This window comes from Sinocyclocheilus rhinocerous, unplaced genomic scaffold, assembly GCF_001515625.1.
Source record: "Sinocyclocheilus rhinocerous isolate Xijiao unplaced genomic scaffold, SAMN03320098_v1.1 scaffold1623, whole genome shotgun sequence".
Lineage (NCBI taxonomy): Eukaryota > Metazoa > Chordata > Actinopteri > Cypriniformes > Cyprinidae > Sinocyclocheilus > Sinocyclocheilus rhinocerous.
This window is the reverse complement of record NW_015657306.1, coordinates 245393-265959: the sequence shown is the minus strand read 5'-3', so window position 1 is coordinate 265959 and position 20567 is coordinate 245393. Positions and strand designations below refer to the sequence as shown.

Genomic DNA, 20567 nt, shown 5'->3' with positions numbered 1-20567 from the left:
ATGCTGCTAAAAAGAACATTATTTAGGTGTGGCTAACTCTTAACTTTTATAAAGAATATCTCTTTGGATTTGAGACTTTAGTCTTTACAACTTTACAGATCTTCTTTATGCACCAAGAGCTTGTAACACTCCAAAGAGAAAGGAAAATTTGAAATCGCATCATATGACCCCTTTAAAATACTGAATTGAAAAGGCACCAGAGAACTCACACTAAAAAAAAACCTTGTGTTCACACTCTGACAAGAGATTCACTCAGTCAGGAGCCATGAGAGCACATGAGAGGATCCACACTGGAGAGAAACCATACACCTGTGATCAACGTGGGAAGAGTTTTAACCAAAAAATAAGCCTTAAAGACCACATGAATATCCACACTGGAGAGAAGCCATATTCATGTGATCAGTGTAAGAAGAGTTTCAAACATGGAAGCGCTTTTAAATCACATGTATTCTTATTCTAGAGAAAGAAAGTTTTGCTGTGGTCAGTGCGGTAAAAACTTCTTTGGGGCAGATACTCTGAAGAAGCACCTGAAAGTTCATTCAAAGGAGAAGCCTTACATGTGTTCTTCGTGTGGAAAGAGTTTTAGATGACTGGGTGGTTTTAAAAGACACCAGAAAACACAGTGGTGTGAAGAATTACATGTGCATTGAGTGTGAGAAGACTTTTACTACAGATGAAAAATTGAAATGTCATCAGAGACTTCACACCTGGAGAAAAACCTTACAAGTGTTCACACTGTGAGATTCAGTGAGTCAAGCCAACTGAAATTACAGGAGAGGGTCCACACTAGAGAGAAGCCGTATCACTGCATTCCATGTGGGAAGAGTTTTACTCATTTATCTACTCTACGCACTCATATAAAAAACAGTTGTTCAAAGTCACAGTAAGTATTTCATCTTGAAGGGTGACACTGCATCCTCTCCAAACATGGTGCAATAATGTGATGAGCGAATGTCTGAGTTTATAGCCTAACTGCAGCAATGTGTGCCAGGGCATAATGTTGCTTGCTTAGTTTTATATTGCTATGCTGAGCACATGAAGAACATCGTCAAAGTGAGGCTATACAAAGTAAGGCTGTTTGACTCTGTAAAGCTGCTTTGACACAACCAGTTTTGTATAAAGCGCTATACAAATAAAGGTGACTTGACTTGACAAACTTGATCGATATTAAACTTTTACAAATAATTTTATGTTAAAACATTTATCACATCCCTTACAGAAAAACCACATGAATGTCTAATGTTTTCCACATAATCACATGTGGACAACATGACGCCACCTGTTTCACTTGATCACATGGATTTTACATGGGAACTGTTCCAAAACCTTCTGATCATGTGAAATTCATGCCATTTTGTAAGGGATATAGTACAATAAAAAAATTGACAGCTGATAGAACATAAAAAAAACCTAATTAATTGATTATTTTAGAGCTTTTCTAATTTTGACATGAATTTGGAAAGGAAAAGGCATTTAGGAAGCAATGCTGATGAATAATTTTGTATAGCAGTTGTCTACCTTCTGTTATTACATCATGATTCATTTTTATGCCTTTTCCCTTCACATATCTTACTAATTTTTATGATTTACTGGAAATTAAATAATTGTATTTTATTATTATTTATTTAAAATAATATTTTATTGTAATTGTAGACCTGATGGAAAAGAATAAGGAGAGTGAAGAAGTTGAGTCGGAGGAGAAACTTCATGTCAGAATAGGAGAAAAATCTAAGTTGATCATAGACTGAAAGTTTTTTAGTTTTTTACTACAAAGACTCAAAACAGTTTCCCATACAAAGAACCTAAACTTAACATTCCTTTCACATGTGATCAGTGTGGGAAGAGTTTCACACGAAAAGGAAACTAGAAGATACATGGAAATCTACACTGGAGAGAAGCTGCACACGTGATCAAGGGGTCAAGTTTAAAAGCAGCAAATCTTTGGTCATTAATAATAATTATTTATATATATATATATATATATATAAATCGTGAAAAAGCACCAAATTGGTTAAGCTGTTGTTTCCATATTTCTTGTTCATAGCCATGAGATTCCACAATGTTGTTACAGTTATTATTGCTGTCAGTCATCACAATTTTGCTAGTGATTTACTATATGATCTACTTTATGACCTGTTGAAAGAAAGTTCAATAAAAAAGCTGAACAATTTATGTTTCATAATATGTTGCAATGCATCTGTTCTTTGATAGCTGGTTCTTTGCAGAATTAGCGTAGTCATTAGTTCACGTAGTTTATACAGGCTAGTATAAAACCACAATAATAAAAAAAAAACTGATACAAGGAATAATTAAATAAACAACATCCACGTGTCACACACGTAGTCAATGGTCCATTCGGCGATAGGTGGCGATAATTCACTGATATACGATCCGCCGTAAAACAAGAAGAAGACGTCGGCAGTAGTGTCATCAGTCAGTGTTGGGTCTCCTGAGGTAAGACAATGAAATAGTCAGTTCTTGGTGCTTCATATATTTATACAAGTATAAAACACAGTTTAAAGCAACATTTTATGCAGTCATTCTGTATTGTTTTCAACGGGTACAGCGCTATTTGTGCGTCTTTCAGGCGTCTGCTGACTGAAATAGACGTTTAGCCTAGCAGACAACGATGTGAGGAACTAATGTTAAATACATTAAGACCTGTGATTTTGTATGTTCGTGTTTATGATTATTTCGATTATTTGGAGCAATAATGGTATTGTTACTGAATACCACTTGATCAAATGTCAAAGCATGAACTGAGAGGGGAATTAATGGGACAGGAAACAGTCCTCCGTAAAATGCGTTGCACACATCTGAATATTTGGGTTGAACTGTTCTGGAACGTTGTTGTAAATACAACTTAACCACTGATTTCTAGTCGTGTCCTCTTTTGGAAGGCCAAACAAAGTAGTTTCGCTTTCACAACGAAACACACAGTGCCTTCACGACATGGCGGCGGCAACAATACTACAGCGAGAATAAAAGTTACGCCTTCTTTCTTTGCGTGAACATTTGGGCGGCGCTATGCAAATCTTCCCACATCGTGACGTAGATCACATCGGGCGTGTTAGAACGAGCCGTTTTAGGTAGATGTGGCTGACTCTTAACTTTTATAAAGAATATCTCTTTGGATTTGAGACTTTAGTCTTTGCAACTTTACAGATCTTCTTTATGCACCAAGAGCTTGTAACACTCCAAAGAGAAAGGAAAAATTGAAATCGCATCATATGACCCCTTTAAGGTGGTCAGAACAAAACTACCAGACATGTTACTTGTTCAAATGACATTTTCTGGTGAAACATCTTATTTTAGGCGTAGAGTGAATATCCACACTGGTGCCTTGACTGACAGCCACACCTACACCTCAAAACATTAGATTCATCCGCGCTGTTACAAAAGTTAGGTCATGCTGATGTTTGAAATAATGATTGCTAGATATCTTGTACAGGGCTCAACGCTAAGGATTGTTTTTACTGGCCCGTTCGGGCCAGTGGTTTAAATTATTACTTGCCCTGCCAACATTTTCACTGGCCCTGCCACAAAAAAATTTAATGGTTGCCTTTGTCATTGTTTTTGATCTACGTTATCTTGTATTTTAATAAATAAGCTTATATGACACCAATATTTTAGACTGTATAATTTCAAAATTTGAAGCAAAAACAGAATGGTCTGACTTGTGAAATTATGCTACATAAAACACCTGCATATTACCGAAACAGCAGGTGGGCTGAATGAGATGCAATTTCACACTCTGCCAGCCGGAGGCGCTTGCGGAACAGCAGCGTTTACTTGGTTACTGACTGCTGTACACAAAGCAGCGCTGTGCGTATTAGCACTACTTTAAATGCATTATACCGAGCCAAGATGAAAAGAAAACGCCATGTAAACTTTTCTGAAAACAGTCAGTTCCCCTCATAAATACATCCATATAAAATTCAATATTTAGTATTTTCTTCCTATATTTTGCGCATCGTGAACAGAGCTGCTCTGCCTGCTACAGTATTTTCTCCTCTTTGCGTCAGTCTTCAGAGTCGCTGGTCATCGGGCCATTGGGCAGTCCTTATTGTCGAGCCCTGTTGTATCTATTACAATTTAAGTCTCAGAGTTGTTGCCATCTCTGAAAAGCTTTCTTTTTTTTGTTTGGACATGTGTCATCATGCAAAGTTGAATGTGATGAAACTGACATTTCCCATGAAATCCAACCCGACCATTCAAATTATTAATAAAACATTATTATAAGCTTACCATTTTACTCTTTTGAACACTAATGTACTAGGTCAGTGATTCATTGATTGTTTTTTGTTTGTTTATGTACTGCAGCTTTAAAGCAAATAATATCCAGGTAACTTTCCATGAATTGTGCCCACAATGGAGCCTAGAACTCAAATTTCTTACCAAATATGATCTGAACGGTTTTATTTTTATTTTTATTTATATCTGTTTCACAATTTTTGCAACCATATTATTAACATGTTGGACATTTTACATCCCTGACTTGTAAAATATAGTTAGGCCATTGGGCAGTCCTTATTGTCGAGCCCTGTTGTATCTATTACAATTTAAGTCTCAGAGTTGTTGCCATCTCTGAAAAGCTTTCTTTTTTTTGTTTGGACATGCGTCATCATGCAAAGTTGAATGTGATGAAACTGACATTTCCCATGAAATCCAACCCGACCATTCAAATGATTAATAAAACATTATTATAAGCTTACCATTTTACTCTTTTGAACACTAATGTACTAGGTCAATGATTCATTGATTGTTTTTTGTTTGTTTTAGACAAAAAACTTTTATGTACTGCAGCTTTAAAGCAAATAATATCCAGGTAACTTTCCATGAATTGTGCCCACAATGGAGCCTAGAACTCAATTTTCTTACCAAATATGATCTGAACTGTTTTATTTTTATTTTTATTTATATCTGTTTCACAATTTTTGCAACCATATTACTAACATGTTGGACATTTTACATCCCTGACTTGTAAAATATAGTTAATGAAATATATAGTTAGTAGTTCTCAGAAAGTTCATACAAAGGAGAATCCTTACGTACTGTATGCTCTTTGTGTGGAAAGAGTTTTAGACAGATGGGTTCTTTGAAAATATATCAAAATAGACACAGCGGTGTGAAGGATCATGTTTGCTCTGAGTGTGGGAAGACTTTTTTTTTTATTATTATTTTTTTTTAATAATACAGATGGTGCACTGAAATGCACTAGACAGTTCACACTAGAGAAACACCCTATAAGTGTTCACACTGTGACAAGAGCTTCAAACGGTCACAATATCTGAGAATACATGAGAGGATTCACACTGGAGAGAAGCCGTACCACTGCCATTCATGTGGGAAGAGTTCCACTCATTTTAATTGTCTAATCGGTCATTAAAAAAAATGCATGTCTGAAATTACAAGTAGTTTGAGTTCTGATCCTGTACTTTGAGGTGCGATGCTGCAGCAAACAATTTTACATCCCTGACTTATAAAATATAGTTAATGAAATATATAGTTAGTAGTTCTCATTATAAAAACGTTCAATTTGTGCCTGCAATGTTTAAATATAATGATGATAAAATAATAAAATGATAATTGGATGATAAATTTACCCAATTCAAATAAATGCATAAGAATCTTCATATTTCTACTATTATGGCAGGATTCACGTCCTTTTCCTTTCACATTTCTCTCTTTGATTTTTTTAATTTATAAATTATTTCCGTGGTTTACTGAAATTCAAACTTTTGAAACTTTTTTTGAACTTTTATTTTAGACCTGATAGAAGAGAACAAGGAGACTGAAGAACTGATTGAAGAGGGGGAGAAACATCATGTCAAAACTGAAGAAACATCCTGGAGTCCCTCATCGAAAAACGACAATATACGTTTCACTTGCCCTCAGTGTGGAAAGTGTTTCTCATTGAAGCAAAATCTTGACCTTCACATAAAATCTCATCGTGAAGGGAAGCCATATGCTTGTGAACAGTGTGAGATGATTTTCACAATTAAAGGAAACCTTATTGAACACATGAAAATTCACACTGCAGAGAAGCCACACATATGTGATCAGTGTGGGAAGAGTTTCCCACAAAAACGAAACCTTGATGAACATAAGAAAATCCACACTCTGGAAAGGCCATACTCATGTGATCAATGTGGGACGAGTTTCCCATTTAAGGGAAACCTTGACGCACATAAGAGGATCCACACTGGAGAGAAGCCGCACAAATGTGATCAATGTGGGAAGAGTTTTGCGCAAAAAGGAAACCTTAACAAACACATGAACATCCACACTGGAGTGAAGCTGTACACGTATGATCAGTGTTTGAAGAGTTTCACACAACAACTACCTTTTAATGATCACATGAAAATCCACACTGCAGAGAAGCCACACAAATGTGATCAATGTGGGAATAGTTTTTCACAAAAAGGAAACCTTAATGAACACATGAAAATCCACACTGAGGAGAGGCCTTTCGCATGTGATCAATGTGTGAAGAGATTCATACATAAAGGAAACCTTAATGAACACATGAAAATCCACACTGGTGAAAAGCCATATGCATGTGATCAATGTGGGAAGAGTTTTGCACGAAAAGGAGCCTTTAATGATCACATGAAAATCCACACTGGAGAGAATCTGCACACATGTGCTCAGTGTGGGAAGAGTTACGCACGAAAAGGAGCCCTTAATGATCACATGAAAATCCACACTGGAGAGAATCTGCACACATGTGATCAGTGTGGGAAGAGTTTCAGAAAATCAGGTGTTTTTAAAGTACATCTGCGTACTCATTCTAGAGAAAGACTATATAATTGTGACCAATGTGGTAAAACATTTTTTAGGGCAGATTTTCTGAAGGACCACTTGAAAGTTCATACAAAGGAGAAGCCTTACGTATGTTCTTTGTGTGGAAAGAGTTTTAGACAGATGGGTGCATTAAAAATACATCAGAAAAGACACAGTGGTGTGAAGGATCATGCTTGCTCTGAGTGTGGGAAAACTTTTTTTACAGATGGTGCACTGAAAGTGCATCAGTCAGTTCACACTACAGAAACACCTTATAAATGTTCACATTGTGACAAGAGCTTCAAACGGTCACAATATCTGAGAATACATGAGAGGGTCCACACTGGAGAGAAGCCTTATCACTGCCATTCATGTGGGAAGACTTTCACCCATTTTTCTTCTCTAATCTGTCATAAAAAAAAATGCAGGTCTGAAATTACAAGTAGTTCGAGTTCTGATCTGTAAGACTGCATCAAACAATTATTGATAATTGATTAATCAAAGGTTGTTAGACCAATTAATCAACTGATTGTTGATTATTTCACAGATTAATAATTATTTATTAATCATTTTATTATTATTATTCATTTGTCATTCTTCATGCTTTTATATTTTAATTACTTATTCTTTTACTTATTTCCTTGCTCTTGCAATGCTTGCTGTTGTTGTTTAATCTTATGACTGTATGCTTTGTAAGAGATTAGAGAATGTAAGAATTAAAGGTTTTTAATGTCGCAGGAAAATGTTGTGAAGCAGTGCTTTTCCATTGTTTTTGCTTTGGTATAATAACACTTGTTGGATTTGTACTGGCCAGACTAAGTCTGAGCTTTTAGACATAGGCATTCAGATGAAGTCTGAGCATTGAAACATACGCAACTAAGATTATTCAATAAACCGTGGTCTTTGTATTATCATCACTTCATCTTCTGCTTCTGCTCTTACCTGTCTTTCTCAGGCAAACTTTTCAGGCTGATAGAAGACTGTTAACAGAGTTTTGGGTACCAGACAAGACTTTCTGTTGACAGGTTTTACTGGTTTTGGACACCAGACAAAACAATATCAGATATCTTCTGACAGGGATTCGGGATCCGGGATCCGGGAACGGATCTAATATATGTGATGCAGTGTTTTCCCCTGCCATTATATTAGGGGAGCGGCCCGCCAGATCACAACAGAAGTCATTTAAAGTTATCTTTCCTAATAGAACAGGTCTATACCTTGTTCTTTTATTAAACAAACTAAATAGCCTTTTAGAAATGGAGAATATCCGCTGGACATAAACAACGTATGCTGTTCTGTGTCAGCTGCGTCACGCTGGATCTGTTTCCTACATTGTTGTGATTTGATCTGAACAGAAACAGCGTAACCGTGTGACGCAGCTGACACAGAACAGCATACGTTGTTTACATCCAGCTGATACTCTCCAAAATGGCACCAGGGTGATGCGGAGGAGACTAATTGTTGAATAAAGTCGTTTTTTTTCTTTTTTCTTTTGCGCACAAAAAGTATTCTCGTAGCTTCTTATAATTGCAGATGAACCACTGATGTCGCATGGATTATTTTACAGATCTCCTTGCTACGTTTCTGGACTTGGGAACATTTCAGTTGCGTTGCTGTCTATGCAGGGTCAGACAGCTCTCAGATTCCATCAAAAATATCTTAATTTGATTATATTTTCTCTATAGCGCCAGATCACAACAGAAGTCATTTAAAGTTACCTTTCCAATAGAACAGGTCTATACCTTGTTCTTTTATTAAACAAACTAAATAGCCTTTTAGAAATGGAGAATATCCGCTGGACATAAACAACGTATGCTGTTCTGTGTCAGCTGCGTCACGCTGGATCTGTTTCCTACATTGTTGTGATTTGATCTGAACAGAAACAGCGTAACCGTGTGTGAGTAATTAATGACAGAATTTTCATTTTTGGGTGAACTAACCCTTTAATCTATTCAAACCAAACTACTTTTTTGCACTCATTAATAAAAAGACTTTACACTAGCTCACTCACTGTTTTCATCTCCTCTCATTCTGCAATGTTTCCACTTTAAAGGCAGAGTAAGCGATTTCTGGTAGCCAATGTTGATATTTGAAATCACCAAAACAAACACGGCCCTACCCCAAAAGGGTCTTGCCCCTATTTTGATAGCTCCGCCCCACATATACGTACGCAACCCAGGCAACGATTAGTTCTGTGAAACAAAGCAAAACCAATGTTACACCGTGTCTTCGGACGTGAGCGGCGCGGCGCAACAAATCCCCGACAGAAAACTGCTGCCGGGTTCTATTTATGACGTGCTGACATACATTTCAAATGGTTTTCAACGGTCGTTTGATCGCGTCCGGTGTAGGCAGACTTTAGCTGTTGTAGACACTGTGTTACTCACCTATTGAGAAGAAACAAAGCAACCTCGGCGTCCGATTGCAGGCCTCCGCTCCTTGAGTTCTCTGGAAAGCTGATCCGATATTTACACGGGTCCTACTTCTTGCCTTGTCGTTCCGCAGACGTTTTCCTCTTTTGTTTTTTTATCCGCCATCTCTATCTTTCTGTCGCTCGGCTCGGCTAATGTCCGTACCATGCACTGAAAGCTCTCTCCTCCACATCACGAGTAGACACGCCCCTTATTGCTGATTGGCTACAAGTTTGTTTTGCTATTCGGCCCTAATCAGTTTTCTAAAGTGTTTTTGAAAAATCACATACCCTGCCTTTAATGTTCCAACGTACATGTTGTATTCCCATGAAAGGACAATTCTGTCTTTCAGTGTTCGACATCTTTTTCACGACGAAAACCAGACGATGACGAACTAAAACTCGTTTTGAATGACAGAAACTATGACGAAAATCTATTGACATTTTCGTAAACGAATAAAAATGAGACGAAAATGTTAGGGAGGGACCTAGTTAGATGCATACATATGAACCGGCGGGATGGACATAAGCTAACATACACTTGCTGCACGTCTCATAAAACGTACAAAAATGCCGATATCTGGGAGTAAGAGAAGACGTATGGATAAATCTGACGACTCAAAAGAGAACTCAATTCGGTCCGGTTTTCTGAGCGCACACACACTGAAGCTGAAGCTCTCACACAGCACACGAGAACTCTTTCGCGTCTCATGAACGAAGAAATACACACAAAATGATGTCGAATTGTCTGTTTTGACGGGTATTCACGTAAACACACTCGGTTATGTCTTATGTGAACATAAACAGTTGGGAGAATATTAGGATATGTATCAGTACATTGCATCCGTGCATCCGGTTTTAAAGGGACAGCAGTCTAATTTGGTTGCTATTGTCTGGCATTGATGTTAATCAAGCAACAAAAGAAAGACAGAAAATCACTCACTGCTCTTGACTGAATCACTTCAGTAGCCCTAAAGACTAATCTAAATTTACTAACAGAAATAAATATGTCTGCTTGAAAGAATGAAGAATGTGGTACACAAGTTGTTATAAAGAATGCATAATTAGCCTATACAACCATTTGTATTTCATTGAAAAGAAGACCATGTTCTTGTTCTTTATGAGAAGTGGTTTTATTTCATTTTAACATAAAGGCATGTTGTGTGTCATCGCAGTTAAATCGGTGTCTATCATGATAAAACCTTCATATCAAACCTAGTGAATTTGGAAACCCATTAGATTTTAGCCGAATAAATTTACTGTAGATTTAGTCGACTAAAATCTTATGATATTTAGTCGACTAAAACCAGATTAAAACAAAAAAAAATTCAGATGACTAACTAAATGCCATTTTAATCAAAATACTGACTAAAACTAAATCAAAATGTGCTGTCCTCCCATTTGCCCTCCCTAACATTTTCGTCTCGTTTTTATTCGTTTACGAAAATGTCAATAGATTTTGTCATAGTTTCTGTCATTCAAAACGAGTTTTAGTTCGTCCTCGTCTCGTTTTAGTCGGTGAAAAAAATGTAGTTAACGAAAATTATTCGTCAACGAAATTAACACTGCAAGTTTCTCATTATTTATCTTTGCATTATAATGCATTATAATGATTTCTTAAATCGTAAAAGGATCGAATATTGCTCAAATTATGAAATTACTTCAATATGAGTAGTTCATTTTGCTTATTGAGATTCAAAGATAAAGTCAGTAAAATGATACTGGGTAGCTATGTGACGTAACAATAACACAACTTATTATGACATCATATTTTATATGCATAACCAGCAAATACACACTACGCTATGGGCAATTTTGTGTTTTTTCATGTTTGTGTGTGATATATGTCGGACTATTGTTAGAGCATGTCACATGATATAGTGCTGTTGCGATTATATTTTCTACATTTATTTCCATTATGGCATTTACCTTTGCAAATCAAATTTGTTTTAGTTACTTTACCTCGTTAAAATTAAAATATGCAGGCTACTGGAAGGGTTAAAGCTAAAATACTTTATACTGACCCTGTGATGAAACACGTGGGACTTTAATTCCATCACAAGAGATATAAATGTGAATCTGATAAATGTGAATGACGTTTGAAACAAGAAACATTAAATTAACAGTTTTATGACCAAAAACATTTCATGATCATTGCCAGAGCACATAAAAAATAATAAGTTAATTATCTAATTCATGCAGCTATTAAATCGAATTATATTTAGATTGATATATACAGTGGGTACGGAAAGTATTCAGACCCCCCTGTGTTTTTCTGTCAATATGGGGTGCTGTGTGTACATTAATGAGGAAAAAAAATTAACTTAAATGATTTTAGCAAATGGCTGCAATATAACAAAGAGTGAAAAATTTAAGGGGGTCTGAATACTTTCCGTACCCACTGTACATATGCTGTAGCTGTAGCAGTTAATGAGATGGTCTCCAACACGGAAAGGAAGCAGAAAAAAGATGGGAGTTGCTTGTATTTGTTTTGATGTATTATTATTATTTTTTTATTTGTCCCACATTAAGATAAATAATATTGGTGCAGTTCTTTACTCATTGCTAGTCAGTTTCTAGCCCAAACACTTAATATATAATAAAGACATACACATAATAAACACAAAATAAAGTGAGATCTGTGCTGATGATCCTGTTGATGGCTTGTTTCAAGAGTGTCTTTACTAACAGGGCTGCTGAAATGCCTTTATATTGCATTTCAGCAGATCAATATTTTCACCTTATTCATTATTCTGATGTCTTCAGATCACCTGTAAACTGCTACTTCAAGCTCATTTAATTGGTGTAAACAGACTGAAACAAACTACTCCATCACCATCATCACCATATCTACATGATCTATCTTTAACAGTATTTATTTATTTATTTAATTTTTATTTATTTATTTTTTATTTCATTATAGTGTGATAAACAATGTTTCATGTTAAAATGACAAAAATCTAAACACCAGTGATCAAAAACACAGCTATATGATGTTGAACTCAATTGGAGTGATATATATTGCTTACAAATTATTACATTTATTTCTGAATTATACTTTTTATTAATACTTTCATACTTTTTAAAATTGTATTTATTTGTATGTTTGTATATCTCTTTGTCTATTTGTTCATACAGCAAATAAAGGAAATGTAAAAAATGTATTAAAATGTTTATATTTGACTCAAAAACAAAATAGAAATACATAGAATGTGAATTTGTTTACATCTTAGATGGATAAACAAACACAAATGCTTAAATTGTGTGAATTAATGAAAACATCAATTCAGTAACTGATTTATTTTTTATCTTGTCAATTCACCTGGAGTGAAGCTCCTCCCACATCAATTCACCTGGAGTGAAGCTCCTCCCACAGCAATTCACCTGGAGTGAAGCTCCTCCCACAGCAATTCACCTGGAGTGAAGCTCCTCCCACAGCAGATCACCAATAAATTCTCGAATATTTCCATCAGCCTACAAGTGAAGAAAATGGAGTTCATGAAAAAACATTAAGAACAAAAGTGATCCAGAAGCCTGCAGAATGGAGCAAGAAGATGCTGAAGAACAAAGAGGTTGGTATTTATACCTGATTCTTCATTAAAGACAACTTTGGGAACATAACATTTTAATCAGATTTAGACTGAAACCCAGTCATGAACTGGGAACAAACTGGAGCCTGAAACAAAAATCTTTTATTATTTGTTTTCAAAAAATGGTCAGTGAAAGAAGATTTGAGAAAAATTCATACTGATATTTATTACCAGAGCTGTTTTATTTATTCATTTTATACTGGTTCAGAATTTTTTGCAACTGTGTTACTAAACTTTTGAACACGTCTAAATACATTTAACTATTTTCTAGCAATACACAAAATGTATTAAATAAACTTGGGTTGTAAACAGGATTGCAAATTTAGCATAAATTAGGCAAAATCTAATTTACTGAAATAAATTACATTTCTCTTGAATTATGGAAGTTAATCTTAATTATTTAGAAGTTATTTTCTTACAATAACTTTGGTAACAGCATTGATGAATGCAGCCAACACTACAATTTGTATAAAAATCTAATAGTTCTCACAACAAACACATGTGACTTTGTGCTTATAACGTTTAAAAGTGATATTTGGAAGATCATCAATGGAAAATTCCAGAGAAATATAATTGATTTATTGAGAAAAAAAAATCATAATCACGATGATATAAAAAATAGATTCCAGTGAAATTTCTATAAAAAAACAATGAAGCAATAGTGTATGAAAGGCTCCTAGAGAAAGGTAGACTTTTATTGAGGGACTTCTATTTTGATACTTTGAAGAGTGCAGTTTCCGGTGCATCCAGTAGGAGGCATTATTATTATAGTTTGCTGCCTGCTGTTTCTTCCTACAGTTCCTGGAATTTGGATGCTCGTTGGTGTTTTGGTGTTCAGAGTGGTAGTACATGACCATAAAGTAAGTTTTCTTATATTTCTATATGTTTTCAACCATGTTTGAAGTGTATTGTTTAACTTTGTACGTTTGTAATGGCATGCACGGACATGTAACGAATCACGTGTGTTCGCTTGAAAGTTAAGCAAGATGTGCGACGCAATTAATGATAAATACAGAGTTTTATGTTACGGCTTACCTTGTTATAGGTCTGCCATCTGTTAACTTTTAATACTGCAGAAAGATTATCCAGTATTATTGCCACTTTGATGATGTTATTTGGGAAATTGCATTGTTTGTGAATGTACAGTCACTTCGAGTGATCAGACTAATGGTTATATTGTCTAAAATTGCACATCCTCTGCATATTTAGAGCTTTAACTGTTATTTAAAGATGATACTGGACGGATTATTTTGTGAATATGTACCTATTTATTCTTATAGTAAGATTATGTTGGTTATTTTTAGACTAATATTACATACACTTTGGAAAGAAGCTCTAGTCTCCTCATTCTTTGTGTCCTGACTGACACCTCAGGAGTGTATATACTGCTTATAGTTAGAGCCAGAGCCTTGCAGTCTCAAATAGGCTTCAATACACATCTGATTTTCTCCCGATTTTCATTTTAGACATAAATCACCTGTGCTGTACTTGCATGAATACTTGCCGATACTGACTAACGGAACGCATGCACAGAAAGCGCCTAGGAAAAAGAGTGAGTTCTCAGCTTAAAACGCTTTTAATAACTCTTTATAACTTTAATATCAAGCAAATCCCGCAGTTAGGGGTGTGCGATATATATCGTCTGCGATAATATCGTAATTGTTGTTTTAACGATGTGCGATTTGACATTATCGAGTATTTTGCAAAAACCATTCAAAACATCCCTACAGAGCACACGCATACATTACGTGAAGTCTAGACTAGTGCGTGTGCGCATTTAGTGTGTTTTCTTTCACTGCATGATTCAGTCTATTAAAATGAATTTAGAATGATCACAAATTCAAGACAAAATTTATATATTTATACCACTTCATATAGTTATTCAATTTCACACGAAGAGTGCCGTTTTTCTCCAAAAATTACCATGATTACAAATGTGACATTGAATTCAATATTCTAATTCCCTGATTAAATGTAAGAATTTGACTCAAAAGATAATGGACACTTTTAGAAAAAATGGCTTTATAACGGTAAAAATGCCCCATAAAATGCAAAAATCAGTTTAAACTTATTGGATTTCAGTACTTATCAGTATGAACTGACCACCACACAGAATATGAGGAATATTAAAAACATTAGGAGTCAGCTGTCTTCGGCAGTCCTTAAGGTACCAGCACAATAACACACTCAGCAAAATATCGTCTAATTATTGTTATCGATAAAATCCCAGAAAATATCGAGATATAATTTTTTGTCAATATCGCACACCCCTACAGTTCATTTTACAACAATCATTTTACGTTAACTGATTTGGCGGTTTTGGAGGTTAAGTTTGGGCTTTTAGGGAGGGACGAAAGCGCACCGCTTTAAAGGAGAGGAAAGGAACGTGCGCAGGATTAATAACAAAAGTCAAAATGAGAAACGGAACACAGCACAATAATATTTTTTCCCCTTGATTATCGTTTTTTCATAATCGTAAAAGTAAAAAATAAAAATTGGAAATCAATTTCGATTAATCGCACAGCCCTAAATTCAAAATTAATCATTATATCGTATTGCAGTTGTCTGCTGCTACATTTATGCTCACTTTTATATCCTTCCATTGAAATTTCTCTCTTTGATGCTTCTTTTACTGCAAATTACTCCCCTGTGACCAAGCATACTGTAGAACAAGTCGTTTGGAAAATTGAAGGATGGAATTTATTTGTTCAAAATACACAAAATGTATATAATGAGCGAGTACATCATGAATCCATTTGCCAAACCGTATTTTTGTATTATCCCGAATCAGTTCGGTATGCTTACAATAAGTGTTTATATTCAGAATATTCTAGACCGAGTGGAACGACAACCGCTGTAGAGTAGCCCAGTACCTTTGTGACCCCTCATATACATAAACAGAGAGAAGTAGCTCTGTCTACAATGTTCATCTGCAAGATGCATGCAGTTTTGTTTATTAACCTCTAGAGTGACAAAAGTTACATATCTTTTTACTTTCATTACAGACCTGACGGAAGAGAATTAGGAGAGTGAAGACATGAGTGAATCGGAGGAGAAACATCAAGTCAAAACTGGAGAAAAATCTTCATCTTCCTCACATACTGAAAGTAATTTTTTGCTGACAAGAAGTGCCCAAAAATCTTTCACCTGCCCTCAGTGTGAAAAACGTTTCCTATACAAACAAGGTCTTAAACTTCATATAAGAGTTCACACTGGAGAGAAACCATACACATGTGATCAGTGTGGGAAGAGTTTCACACGAAAAGGAAACCTTAATGATCACATGAAAATCCACACTGGAGAGAAGCCGTACACATGTGATCTATGTGGGAAGAGTTTTTCGCTAAAACAAAACCTTAATGTACACATGAAAATCCACACTGGAGAGAAGCCACACATATGTGTTCAGTGCGGGAAGAGCTTTGCAGGAAAATATTTACTCAATGAACATATGAAAATCCACACTGGCGAGAAGCCATATGCATGTGATCAGTGTGGGAAGAATTTCAAACATAAAACAAACTTTAACGAGCACATGAAAATCCACACTGGAGAGAATCTGCACACATGTGCTCAGTGTGGGAAGAGTTACGCACGAAAAGGAGCCCTTAATGATCACATGAAAATCCACACTGGAGAGAATCTGCACACATGTGATCAGTGTGGGAAGAGTTTCAGAAAATCAGGTGTTTTTAAAGTACATCTGCGTACTCATTCTAGAGAAAGACTATATAATTGTGACCAATGTGGTAAAACATTTTTTAGGGCAGATTTTCTGAAGGACCACCTGAAAGTTCATACAAAGGAGAAGCCTTACGTATGTTCTTTGTGTGGAAAGAGTTTTAGACAGATGAGTGCATTAAAAACACATCAGAAAAGACACAGTGGTGTGAAGGATCATGCTTGCTCTGAGTGTGGGAAAACTTTTTTTACAGATGATGCACTGAAAGTGCATCAGTCAGTTCACACTACAGAAACACCTTATAAATGTTCACATTGTGACAAGAGCTTCAAACGGTCACAATATCTGAGAATACATGAGAGGGTCCACACTGGAGAGAAGCCGAATCACTGCCATTCATGTGGGAAAAGTTTCACTCATTTTTCTACTCTAATCAGTCATAAAAAAAAATGCAGGTCTGAAATTAAAACTTGTAGTTTGAGTTCTGGTCCTGTACTCTGAGGTGCGATGATGTGTAGGACTGCATCAAACAATTGTTGATAATTGATTAATCAAAGGTTGTTAGAACAATTAATCCACTGATTGTTGATTATTTCACAGATTAATAATTTGTTATTAATCATTTTATTATTATTATTCATTTGTCATTCTTCATGCTTTTATATTACTTACTGTTGTTTCATCTTATGGTTGTATGGTTTGTAAGAGATTAAAGAATGCCTTCGTTTCAAGGTTTTTAATGTCGCAGGAAAATGTTGTGAAGCAGTACTTTTCCATTGTTTTTGCTTTGGTATAATAACATTTGTCTTAACAAAATATGATCGGGAGACAAATGACAATATCAGAAAACAGCTGCAAGTGGACGCATTAAGTAACCAGCTGAGAGTGAACAGACAAAGATGGCACGCTCACATCTTGAGAAGAGATGATGAATACGTTGGAAAGAAAGTCAGAAAGATGCACTTCGGTACAAGAAAGAAAGGACGGCCAAAAAGGAGACTTGAAGAGTGTGTGAACGAGGACGGGAAGGCCTTGGGCTTTAGAGTAGAGGACACAGCAAACAGGAGAAGTTGGAGACGAAGGATATGCACCGGCGACCCCACAGATATTGGGATTTAAGCCTGTCGAAGAAGAAGATATTAACACTTGTCTTGTTGGATTTGGACTGGCCAGACTTAAGTCGGAGCTTTTAGACATTGGCATTTAGATGAAGTCTGAGCATTGAACCATAAGCAACTAAGATTATTCAATAAACCGTGGTCTTTGTATTATCATCACTTCATCTTCTGCTTCTGCTCTTACCTGTCTTTCTCAGGCAAACTTTTCAGGCTGATAGAAGACTGTTAACAGAGTTTTGGGTACCAGACAAGACTTTCTGTTGACAGGTTTTACTGGTTTTGGACACCAGACAAAACAATATCAGATATCTTCTGACTGGGATTCGGGATCCGGGATCTAATATATGTGATATTTCGGATGTGTAGATCCATCTGATTTAACACTGCTTTGCTTAGAACTGAAACAGAAAAACATTTCCTCTCTTATAATGCATTATAGTGTTACGATAATCAAAAGAGTGCTGAGCTAGATGAAGCTTTCTATTTTGCACTCATTAATAAAAAGACTTTACACTAGCTAGCTTTAAATGGAGCACACTCACTTAATGTTTTCATCTCCTCTCATTCCGCGACATTTCAGTACAGTTCTGTCTTCCATGTGTTACATTGACAGTATTTGTGGTTTGTAGTAGAGATGCATTGATACTGAATTTCTCTGCCGATACTGATAAGTTTGATTTTCTTAAGGAAAAAAAAACTCTACTAACTGATGCCGTTGACTACAAAGGGAACCCTATTGTTTGGTTCATTACTATAATATTAAAGGCTAAAATTAATAACAGAGCTATTATATTCAACTGCTATTTATTTTCAGATATCATAATTACACTCAAATAAAAATTGAAATGTCTGTTTACAACTCATTTGCACACAGTCTTCATAAATACCTGGCTTCATGCCAGATTTATTCAAACATATATAATTATAAGTTAAAAATAAAGCTCATCTTTAGTGTTGTTTTATAGATAATGTTCACAATCTGTTTTATTGGCATCTTTCCACAGTTGAAACACTGAGCGATTACATTAGACATGATACATTTTGGTCAGATATGCTGTATCTTTCAACATAACTTCTTATGTTCATGTTTATTTTGGGCTATAACTTGAGATGACCAATCAAACAAAAGAAGGCAGATTTTACTGTTCACATGAATTCAGATGCATTAAGGGTGAAAGAGTACAAAGTAAGATATAGGCTACAGCTAAATATTTAACAACTGACAGCTGCTTTAAGATTGAAATGATGAAGAAAACTATTATGAGTAGCACGCTGATGTTATTCCAAACTCAGCCAAAATGAATATATTGCTGTTAAACAATAATTTAAAAGAAATAAATATTTGCCCAAAATATGTATAAATGAACATAACTATTATGATGCAAAAATGTAAAACATTATTATGATACACTCTTGATTTTCCCCCCTTTGTGACAGTTTTTATTATATAAATATAATAAAATATAAATATAATATATAAATATAATATTTGTAATATATATATTAAAAGGGGAAGTTTTAAGGTTTATGTTTGTGCAAGAATGATGAAAGGACAAACAGAACAATGCAGGCGTCATGCCCATATTTACACAAGCAGGCACAAATACTGATTGATGCAAACAAACTAAGATCTTCAGTGGAGCTGAACAAACAGAGAGAGACAGTGTTTACAGTAATACTGTAGCTTACCGTATTGTGTACACAATGCACCCAGAATAGAGTTGTAGCCTTATGTACCTGCCAAAAGAAAAGAGTGTTCTTAAACATATTCTCAACTCTCAAACTCCACATTGCAACGTGCATTTTGAAATACCAGAAATTATCTAACTACAGCATATGCTAAAACTCCAGTCAGTTTTTATGCACCTGTATAAGCTTTCAATATTTCAATGTTTATGGCCCTGTTTTGAACAATTAAGACTATTTTATTAGTTGCAATAATAATTACCTTCTTGTGTGTTTACAGTTCCCGCTGAACCAGAACATCATTTTAAAAACCGTAATTATGGCCAGCACTACAGAAAGTAGTATTAGTGGTATTAGAAAGAATGGTGTCTCTGTTCTGTAACAGAAATAGAAAACAGCACATTTTATTAGTTCTTGCTTTCCTTAGGAATCAAACCCATGACTTTGGCATTGCTAGTGCTGTGCTCAACTGTTTGAGTTATAGTAAAGTAATAATAATACAGTACTACAGTAATACTTACAGCTCAGAGATAAAATAATTATGTCTTACAGTATTTGCAATCAATGCAGGCAAACAAATGATCAGTCCTGTCTTACAAAAAGCAACAGAGCAGCTTAAACAGACTCTATTACCACTACTGATGTACCTGCACATGTGTGACAGAGTTGAGTGATGTCCAGATGTTGAGTCTGATACCAAATCACAGGAAATGTTGCCAAAAATTCCCTCAAACTGAAGTTTTTATTCTAATTTAAGAACGCTCATTTAGATTACTGTGGAGCCTCCTGTTTTGCAAACCAGCCCTAAAGAAACCAGAGAAACTATACGATCTGTTGACATGTCAGCAAAGCGAAAGTAAAAGTCATCGACTATTTCACAAACAGCTAACAAAGCTTAGCATGCATATTATTAACATATTGGCTGTTTATACTTACAAAGCACTTATTCTGCATGACCATATTCTATCCCTAATCATACCCAATACCTAAACTTAACACCTACCTTACTAATTATTAATAAGCAGCAAATTAGGAGTTTATTGAGCCAAAAGTCGTAGTTAATGCAAGAATTGGACCTTAAAAAAAAAGTGTGACCTACATTTTTAATAAAAAATTGCTGGCTCCTTTGAGAGTGGATAAATTATGATTTTGGGGTTGATTATGTCTAACTCTATCTTGCTTGTGTTTATCCCAGTTTATAAGTTACTAACTTGAGAACCGTATTAGGTATATCGTTGTGCTTGATAGGCTATGGGAATTTGACACTTTGCAGGTGTAACTCATAATTTAAATAT

The 20567-nt window shown here is 35.4% G+C and overlaps 1 protein-coding gene and 1 pseudogene across 1 annotated transcript; both read left to right on the top strand.

Annotated features, from left to right (window-relative positions):
* The first annotated feature begins 265 nt into the window (after positions 1–265).
* Positions 266–7294, top strand: LOC107720981 (gastrula zinc finger protein XlCGF26.1-like). Its single transcript, XM_016528822.1, has 4 exons — positions 266–404; positions 511–579; positions 5226–5354; positions 5771–7294. Exons 1-4 carry the CDS (start codon positions 266–268, stop codon positions 7249–7251), a joined length of 1818 nt encoding a protein of 605 aa, XP_016384308.1. The 3' UTR covers positions 7252–7294.
* A 6281-nt stretch (positions 7295–13575) lies between these two features.
* LOC107720980 (gastrula zinc finger protein XlCGF57.1-like) overlaps positions 13576–20567 on the top strand; it is a 51586-nt pseudogene continuing 44594 nt past the window's right edge.